The sequence below is a fragment of the Amphiprion ocellaris genome, chromosome 18, assembly GCF_022539595.1.
Source record: "Amphiprion ocellaris isolate individual 3 ecotype Okinawa chromosome 18, ASM2253959v1, whole genome shotgun sequence".
NCBI lineage: Eukaryota > Metazoa > Chordata > Actinopteri > Pomacentridae > Amphiprion > Amphiprion ocellaris.
The window spans coordinates 5528409-5539002 of NC_072783.1; the positions used below are offsets into that span (position 1 = coordinate 5528409).

The following is a 10594-nucleotide window of genomic DNA, read 5'->3' on the forward strand; positions in this document are numbered from 1 at the left end:
CTTTTTTTCCTGAATCATCATGTAGCATTTTTGTAATGTAATCTACATTATACCTATGAAAATGCACACACACACTATTTGTGTGTGTGCCATCTTCAAATGCATTTGGACTATTTTTACAGTAACAATTCCTCTGAAATCATAATAGCTATACTATATTGATGCATTTTTAGATGTCAAAAAGAATACAGGAGGAAGAGAGAAAAAGAAAGTACATTTAAAATGCCATCAACCAGATCCTGGATGAAAACAAGAGTGACATGGAGCAGTGAGAAGATGAGGATAAGGAGGAGATAGAGCAGATTTAGTGGGATTAGTCCAGATGTTCAGTATGAGAACCCACTGGCAGATGGAGACAAAGCTCCCTGCAGTTTGTCGTTTTGTTCTTTAATTTTATTTATTATTATAATATTAATAAGCTCACTCAATGCTATTAGTAGACTGGAGCAAGTGGAGTTTTGCTTTAGATTGTTGTGAGCAAAAAGTTGCCAAAACCACCCAATGGATCAAATTTGATGCAAATAATATATCATAAACAAAATGATATGGCAAAATTATGGTGAATTATGATTAAAAGGGTTAATAAACATCTCAGTTCCAAAAAAAATAACATTTTCTGGCTATCTTATGATGGATCAGGCTTTACAGGGTTAATTTTAAGGCATAAGAAAAATATATAAAATGCAAACTTACCCAGCTAATTTAAATATTAAGTTGAGGACACCACAAAATGCATCTAAAAAAAATTTTAATATTAGGGTAAATAATAATAATTATTATTATTAGTAGTAGTATTATTATAACAAAATCAAATAGATGTACGTGACTAATGTAAATGTTAAGCTTGAGACCTTACAAAATTATATAACATAATTAAAAAATAATTATTGAGTAATTTAAATATTAAAGCTAAAGAAATTACATATAGTAAATATCAGGGTTTAGGCCCTAAAATACCTTTAAAACATTACAAATTTACCTTACTAAAATGAATGTTAAGGTTGAGAACCTACAAAATTAGACAAAATACAAATTTCCCTGAACAATTTAATTATTAAAGACACTACACAATTATATAAAATACAGATTTATCTGACTTATTTAAATACTGTAGTTGAGACCCGATTCAAAAACTACACAACATACATATTTACGTAAGTAATTTAAATATTAGGGTAAACTTGATATAATATAAACTAACCTGACTAACTTAAATGTTTTGTTTATCATCATTAACGCTCCTGTTTTCCTTTCTCCGGCGTGGCGACGTTTCGCGCAGGAGCAGTGACAGTCCCGCCTCCGTCGCGTTTTATCGTCGTCATCTTTAAGCTCACACAGTGTGGCTGACAGCACTAAGCCACACGTTCATAAGAGAAGTTGATGCTGTCGGGACAATCGTTCTGCGCATATTTGATCACATAAGATGTCTTCACTCCTCAAGGTGGACAATGAAATTAAAACCAAGGTGAGATTCGCGCTTCGGGGGAAACTTCATCATTCGACGACGTGTTGTTGTTGTTGTTGCATTTTGCTTTGCTAGTTAGCATGCTAGTTAGCCGCATGATGTGAGCGCTCTGATAAGGCCGAGCTATTACTCGCTAATAGCTACTAGCCGGCTAATAGCAGCTAGCGGCGGCTAACCGGCTTGTTTCCCGCCTGCTACTTTACACCCGTCGAACCGGCCGACAGGTGCTGTGTCACGGTGACGTTAAGCTTCACGGGGAGCCAAATAGAGTTTGTGTTCCAGCGTGGTGTGTACAAACCGGAACTAATACCGGGGGACCACATGGAGAACAGAAGGCCGGAGCTACTGAGTTAGCTCAGCGAGCTGCCGGTGTCATACCGTCTGTCGAGAACTGATTAGTGAAGCTACAACGCCCGTTTTATTTACGTCCACAGCTGCTTTTATCTGGTGCAGACAAACAAAAAGAAATGAGCTCCTTTGCTGTTATCCTCTTTTCTCTTAAAACAGCTACGTGCTCAGTCTAGAACAATCCTGTTCGTTTTACTGGTTCAACTGCATTTAAGAGACCAGTTTAACTCATATAATGCAGTTTTCTACTTGCCAAACGCTATTTCCAGCCCATACATTGTGAATTAAGTATAATAAATGCATCAAGGTGACCTAATTTAATTCATGAGGGTCATGTTTTAAAGATCATACCTCCATAGGATTGCTGCAAGAGAGCTAATTTCTGTATTTGTGAAGTAAACCCATCCATAAATCATATTAATAGCAGCCTGAACTACCAAAAACTGATTAGTGAAGCTACAGTGCCCATTTTATTTACATCCACAACTGCTTTTATCTGGTGCAGAAAATATCTCTTTAGCTGTTATCCTCATATCTCTTATAACAGTTACCTTCTCAGTCTAGAACCAATCCTGTTCGTTTTACTGGTTAAAATACATTTAAAAGACTAGTTAAACTCGTATAATGCAGTTTTCTATATGCCAAAAACAGTTTCCAGCCCATTCATTGTGAATTAAGTGTAATAAATGTATCCAAATGACTTAATTTCATTAATGGGGGTTGTATTTTAAAGATTACACCCCCATAGAATAGCTGCAAGAGAGCTAATTTCTGTATTTGTTCAGTAAAACCCATCCCTAAATTATGTTAATAACAGTCTAAACAAGAATATTGGACATACTAAACACATACAGCTTTAAAATTGGAAATGATGTATATTATAGAAGTATACTATTACCTATTAAAATGTTAAATTTTAAAACAAGAGTCTAGATAATCCTTTGATTGGTTGGGTTTTCATGTGTACTTTTGTAGTGTTTTAACTCTAGTTCTAAATTAGTCAGCTTAATCTCCATAATTCATAATACTGGAGCGTTAAAGCCTTACTATTCAAGTTAATTTAGCTAACTGCATCATTAATAATACTATATTTTCAGCCTTGTGTGCCTAATTGTAGTTATAATATTTATTATAATCAGGTAAAGTTACGTTTTTTTAAGCTTTTGTAGTGCTTTAATCCTCAATATGTAAATTACTGTTGAATTCACATCATTAATAACCTCAATTATTAAACTAGTTAGGTGAACTTACAGCACCTGGCTTATTTTTCGTCTGGAAATTAAATGTTATATAAACACGTGACTTCTCTATATTAAACATCAGGCCCGATTGTGCTGTATGTTTATTTATTTTTGGTCACAGTTGTTCGGTTACAACAAACTTTGTCAAAAACACACTTTCGCTATCACCACAAACACACAGATCTGTGTATGTGCACATTACGACTGTCTGACCGAGATAAAAGCAGCTGCAGCTTTATGTAAAATCCGCCTGTCAACAGTGATTCCAGCCCATACATCAGGACTGTGATGTTATTAATACAACAAAAAGACTTGACTTCACTCAATAGGACCTTATATTAAAGATTATAGCTCACAGGGTGACTGCAAAGGAGATAATGTTTTTATTTTTTAATAGATTATAACTCATCCATAAATCGTGTCATCAGTCTGGTTTCCAAATGTAAACAATGATAGTCAACATACTAAACACGTACAGCCTAAACACTGGAAACGTGCCATTATATTGTGTTTTTTATGCCTGATTTAGTCACAAGAACCAATAAATATTCACAAAGACCTGCCTTTGCCCTCACCTGAGAACTTAACTTCAGTATATTTGCATTTTATGAATGTTTGATGGAGATAAAAGCAGCTGTAGATAAACTCAAAGACAAACAAGCTGACACAAGGTTGCTCTATATTAGCTAAAGTTGCACTTTGTTAATATAAGTTGCTCTATTTTAGTTAAAGTTGCTCTATATTAATTCAACTTTCTCTATAATAATTGAAATTGTTCTAAAGGAGTTAAAGTTGCTCTATATTAGTTAAAGTTGCTCAATATGTTGCTCTATGTTAGTTATAGTTACTCTATATTAATTAAAGTTGCTCTATATTAGTTAAAGTTGCTCTATATTAATTAAAGTTGCTCTATATTAGTTAAAGTTGCTCAATATGTTGCTCTGTGTTAGTTATAGTTGCTCTGTGTTAGTTAAAGTTGCTCTATATTAGTTAAAATTGCTCTTTATTAGTTAAATGTGCTCAATATGTTGCTCTATATTAAAGTTTCTCTATATTAGGTATAGTTGCTCTATGTTAGTTAAAGTTGCTCTAAAGGAGTTAAAGTTACTCTCTAAAATTACTTTCTGGAGCAACACTGGCATCATGTAGAGAACATGATATTTTCCATTTTAAGTCTTATACTGACTACAGAGCCATGTTTATAGAATCTGTGGTGATCATTTAGACCAAAGTAAACCCACTTTAGGCTAATTAAACTTAATCCCACAGCTGCTTCTTAGCAAAGGGGTGGGCAAAAAAAGAGCTGTTTTGTGTATCAGAGTCTTGTCTCATGTGTGTTTGTGTTTGCAGGTTGATGCTTTCAGGGAACGTATCACTGCAGAAGTAAGTGTTGTTTATCTTTTAAATTGTTTTCAAACATGCACTAAAAATGCTCTAAATCTAAAATAAAAACTTATGAAATGTGTTTCTTTGCAGGCAGAGGATCTAGTCGCAAATTTTTTCCCAAAGAAGTTACTGGAGCTTGATCACTTTCTTAAGGTCAGTTGCTTGTTCAGTAAACTAAAAACACGTTGTAGTTGTTGTTGTAGTTGAGAATGACAATTAATTTATGCATATGTTGGCTGTAAAGTTCAATGCATGTTTTTTTTTTTAACTATATGATGTGAAAGATGTTGGTGGCTAGAAAAAGCTCCAGAAGAGCTGCAGCTTACAGATAAAATAACTTAACATTGCTCTACATTAGTTAAAGTTGCTCTAAAATGAGTTAAAGTTGCTCTATATTAGTTAAAGTTGCTGTAAAATGAGTTAAAGTTGCTCTATATTAGTTAAAGTTGCTCTAAAATGAGTTAAAGTTGCTCTACATTAGTTAAAGTTGCTCTAAAATGAGTTAAAGTTGCTCTATATTAGTTAAAGTTGCTCTAAAATGAGTTAAAGTTGCTCTATATTAGTTAAAGTTGCTCTAAAATGAGTTAAAGTTGCTCTATATTAGTTAAAGTTGCTCTAAAATGAGTTAAAGTTGCTCTACATTAGTTAAAGTTGCTCTATATTAGTTAAAGTTGCTCTATATTAGTTAAAGTTGCTCTAAAATGAGTTAAAGTTGCTCTACATTAGTTAAAGTTGCTCTATATTAGTTAAAGTTGCTCAAAAATGAATTAAAGCTGCTCTATATTAGTTAAAGTTGCTCTAAAACGAGTTAAAGCTGCTCTATATTAGTTAAAGTTGCTCTAAAATGAATTAAAGTTGCTCTAAAATGAATTAAAGCTGCTCTATATTAGTTAATGTTGCTCTAAAACGAGTTAAAGCTGCTCTACATTCGTTTAAGTTGCTCTCAAGTGAGGTAAAGTTAAGAAATTAAAAATCGGTGGTGTCCGGGGATGTGTATGCAGACTTACTACACTACCATGGAATAATTTAGTTTGTTGGTAAACTATCTGACAAATGTAAACAATAGATGTTGTCCTTGTGTTCTAGGATCCCAGTATAAACATCACGGAGCTGAAGGAGATCCACTCGGAGATCAATCTGACGGTGCCGGACCCCATCCTGCTCTCTAACCTCCACGACGGACTAGAAGCGGTGAGTTCAGCTTTAAACCTGCAGAGGATACAAACATGAAGCTACTGTGTGCACAGTGGAGGTAATAAATGTTTTATTCTGTGTTTTACAGCAAAATGCCAAAAAGAGGAAGCTGGAGGATGGAAGTGGGGAGGACATGGGTGAGAGCTGCAGCTTTAGTCTGTTAATCAGCCACAGATAAAAGGTTGGAGACGTAATATTTACCTGTGATTTCTGTGCAGTGACTGGCACCAAGGTGTTTGTGATGCCCGGCGGGATGATGAAGAGCAACGGGAACCTCGTCGATCTCATCGAAAAGGTCAAACCGGAGATCAGGACGCTCATAGAGAAATGCAACACAGTGAGTAAACGTCTTTAGTAAGAGTCGTGTTTTATTGTTTCAAGGGTTTGGGGACAGATAGTTAGAGCAGAAGACGTGTGAAATACACGTAGAAGTACAGGACGTCCTCGGTTTACAACGTCCTCGACCTACGGCGTTTCGTCAGAAGGTTTTGCTGCAAACTTGATCAAATTCCACTCAAGAACTTTCCTTCATGTGCAAGAAGAATTAAGCAATTCAGCAAAACTAGTCATCCACAAACGCATCACATTACCGCATTGTTGGCAGAAAATAAATCAGTTAGGTGTCCATTAATCTTTTTGTTTTTTAGAAAAATGCCAAAATTATTTAGTTGATGTTTTTCAAATATAAATATATATATAAATTATATAATAAATATTTACAATTTTTTTTGTGATTGTAAGTAGGAACTTTCTGCTCAAATGTCTGATTTACTTGACATTTTTACAGCATAAATTGAGGATATTTAGAAATATACAGGAGGTTTACGACCAATGGTGTTACGTTGGAACTGGTTCCATGTAACTAGTTGATGAGTGGAGCGGATGGATACGTCGTCACACGGCGCTATAAGCCAGTTTTGTTTACATTCTCCAGTTGTACGCCACCTTGGATTGTGCTACATTCACTAACTTTTTGCCCTTCATTATGGCAACTAAATCAACTTTTATATTAGTTAAAGTTGCTCTATATTAGTTAAAGTTGCTCAATATTAAAGTTGCTCTGTATTAAAGTTGCTCTATATTAATTAAAGTTTCTCTATATTAAAGTTGCTCTATACATTCACTAACTTTTTGCCCTTCATTATGGCTCCCAAGTGTTAGATTCTTCTGATGCTTCAAAGTAAAGGAAAGCCGTCTCCGTGGAGATTAGATATTGTAACAAAATGATGTTGTTGTTGTTGAGATTTCAATGTTTATTGTTCAGTTCCAGATTTACCTGATGTCAGTGAACGTGTCATGTTTACTTAGCTCACCTCTGGCAGTAAAACCGTCACACGCTGAGCAGCTTTTCTCTCTGTTCACTCGTCTGAAAGCCTCCAGATGTTGGTTTCTTCTCTCCTCCCTGCAGGTTAAAATGTGGGTTCAGTTGCTCATCCCCAGGATAGAAGATGGAAACAACTTTGGTGTGTCCATCCAGGAGGAGACGGTAGCTGAGCTCAGAACGGTGGAGGGAGAGGCGGCTTCTTACCTCGACCAGATATCCAGGTTCATGTTCCACAACATACTGAGCAAAACATCACATCTGGTGCCTTTTATACCTTCTAACATTCATTCTGTGTTTGTCTGTTTGCTTCCAGATACTACATCACACGAGCAAAGCTGGTTTCGAAAATAGCTAAATATCCACATGTGGTGAGTTAATATTCTACACTGAGAACAGAAAGAAAAAGAGCAAACTCTGAATGATTTCTCATTTAATCAATAGTTATTTGGTGAATGAAGTGAAAGATGTCAGTCAAGATGACGTCCTAAATGTCCCTCACCAGATCGCCTTCTCACTGTATCGCAGATTTTTAAAATGTATTTGGTGTCACAGATTCTTCGCTATATCATGGGATTTTGTCTTGTTGTTCCCTTCAGCCCAAAAACCAACGTTAAAGGTAAACATAAAAGTAATTATAATGGTATTTTTATGGCACCTTTCAAAAAATAAAGTTCTTTATCAACAAGACAAATGTCAGATTAGCTAAAAAATTTGTCAATCATCACCAGGTTACTAAAACTTTAATATTTAAATGACTTTATTTAGTTTTTGCATGTAATTTTTTTGTGGCGCCTGTCTGATAACTTGTGTTGATTTTAATCACGCTGTTAAAGTAAATTAAATTTATTGGGAATAAAATCAGGTGCGAACACAAAATGGGGCAAAAATCTAAATGTATTAAATAAAGTTTTTAACTCTTTTCTCCCCTGAACAAACAGACACTCCCAACTTTATATATATATATATACACACACACACACACACTCAAATTATCATAAAAAAATTAGCCAAAAATAAAACACATTTATATATATATATGTATGTACATATGTAAATTATTTTTTATAATAATAATAAAATATATGTATTGTACAGAAAAAAATGAGCAAGAAATAAGTGTGTATATACATATATATATATATATATATAATATATATATATATATATATATATATATATATATATATATATATATATACATATATATAAGCTGCTGATGTATTTTTGCAACAGTGGGTTTTACAGGGTTAAAAAATTCTGCATTAATCAGATTTAACATGATGCAGCCTGAATTTGAGCTTTTTTGAAGCATTTAAGAGAAAAATATTCACTTCAAATCCACTTTTTTTAACCAGGAGGACTATCGACGTACAGTAACAGAGATCGATGAGAAGGAGTACATCAGCCTGAAGATCATAGTTTCTGAGCTCAGAAATCAATACGTACGAGACTTTTGTCACCTTTCATCAACTTTTTGTCAGCATTTATTTGGTTTTTAGAGCTGCAGGATGAATGACGCTTGTTCTTGGTGTACAGGTAACGTTACACGACATGATCCTGAAGAACATCGAGAAGATCAAGAGGCCTCGGAGCAGCAACACCGACGCCTTGTACTGATCCAGACCCAGCAGATCCGCCTCCCCCATGGCAGGACTCTCCCAGACACTCACCTCCTCCGATACAATCAGCCGCCCAGAGCATAGCTTCCATAGACGGACACATCCTTTTCTCTATTTTTTTTTTGTTTGTTTTAAATGTAAAATATATTTTTCTTGTTTTAAAAACCCTTCGAGGATATTCTCTGGTACGAACCCGGGGAGATAGATCATAGACAGAAAAAAAAGAAGCGTTATGTATTTTTTAATTTTAATTAAACATCTTGTCCTCAGATCTTCTCGTGGAATCGCTTCATTTGTAGAGCTGAAAGTCTGTCGGATGTGTTTTGTTTTTCCGTCTGTTATCCGAATGTTAAAGCGTAAATATCTAAAGACTGAGCAGGTTTTAGGTCCACGGCTTCATGGTTTTCAGTGAAAATGCATCAAGTCTCCAAAGCATCTCTAATGTCGGGGCATTGACTATTGAATAAAAGATTTTTTTGATAAGACATTTTGATTGTTTTTGGAGGGTTTGGGCATCACGGTGTCGCTTCCTGGGGGTTTTTTTAGTGCAAAAATGTAGTAAATTATATATTAGAAATGAACTACGTTTCCTTTTGACATGCAGATGTCAGTGTTGTTTCCATTTCTGAGCGTTCAAGCATCTTCGACTCCAAAAATCTCCAAAATTAAGGCATATTTGACTATTTATTCTGCATAAAATGTAAAAATAACTTAAAATAGTAGCAGTGTAACATTTAATCTCATCAATTATTCCTAAACAAAGCAGAAAAATTGTGGATTTGCAGCTACTTTGAGGGTTTGGGCAAGTTGTTGTCGCTTCTTGGTGTTTTTTAGTGCAAAAATGCAGTAAATTCCCTCTTAGAAATGAGTTTTTCTACCCGTTATGTTTCCTTTTGACCTGCAGATGTCAGTGTTGTTTCCATTTCTGTGCATTCGAGCATCTTGACTAAAAATCTGACAACTCTGATGTCATTGCCAAAATTATGACGTTTGACTATTTATTCTGCACAAAATGTCAAAAAAGGTGAAAGAAAACTTCAAATAGAAGCAGTATAACATTGAATCCAATCAATAATGGCTAAACGGAGCAGAAAAAAAAAGTTTTTGCAACTATATTGAGGGTTTGGGCATGTTGGTGTCACTTCCTGGTGTTTTTTAGTGCAAAAATGCAGTAAATTCCCTCTTAGAAATGAGTTTTTCTACCCGTTATGTTTCTTTTTGACTTGCAGATGTCAGTGTTGTTTCCAGTTTTGAGCATTCAAGCAACTTGGACTCTAAACATCTCCAAATTTAAGGCATATTTGGCTACTCATTCTGCATAAAATGTCAAAAAAGGCAAAAGAAAACTTCAAATAGATGCAGTTTAACTTTTTATCTCATCAATTATGACTCAACGAAGCAAAAAAAATGTTTTTGCAACTATTTTGACAGAATTAGTCATGAAACTCATTGTTTTTGAGCCCAAACATTATTTTTAGAGCACAAAAGACTGAGATGAAGCCTTTTTTCTTTATTTTATTACTACTAATACCTCTACTACTACTAATAATAATAATAATAATTATTATTATAATTGTAATAATACTAATTAACTACAAGTTCACATGTGTGAGATTGTTTTAAATTGAACTACTTTTTTAGATGAAATAGGTCAAGGTAAAGTATTGATAGTCGACACGAGTGATTCAGTTTGTTTTATGTCTCTAGTCGATTCTTATTTGTTTTACAGATGTGACGATACGATGCTTTGACATTAAGTTCTCCTGTTGTTGTTTATTCTGCAGCGGTGATCAGATTCATCATAACTGAGACAAACAACCAGTAAACAGTTTCTCAACATCTGTTAGTGACGACCTCCAGCCTCCCGCCCCATAGATCCATATAGATAGAACCGCTACAGATAAGAGAGGAAACCACCAGCAGAGATAAAAACACGACTAGATGGTCAGAAAGGAGACGTGGGATTGGCTGCTGGGACAAATTATGTCATCGCTGTCTGCTGTGTGGTTTAACAGAT

General features: G+C 34.7%; 1 protein-coding gene across 1 annotated transcript; it reads left to right on the forward strand.

The window, feature by feature from the left end:
* The first annotated feature begins 1314 nt into the window (after positions 1-1314).
* On the forward strand, positions 1315-9062 carry psme3 (proteasome activator subunit 3). The gene is made up of 10 exons (XM_023270201.3): positions 1315-1465; positions 4405-4437; positions 4531-4593; positions 5527-5631; positions 5723-5771; positions 5853-5971; positions 7043-7179; positions 7272-7326; positions 8314-8400; positions 8495-9062. Exons 1-10 carry the CDS (start codon positions 1424-1426, stop codon positions 8573-8575), a joined length of 771 nt encoding a protein of 256 aa, XP_023125969.1. The 5' UTR covers positions 1315-1423; the 3' UTR covers positions 8576-9062.
* The last annotated feature ends 1532 nt before the right edge of the window (positions 9063-10594 follow it).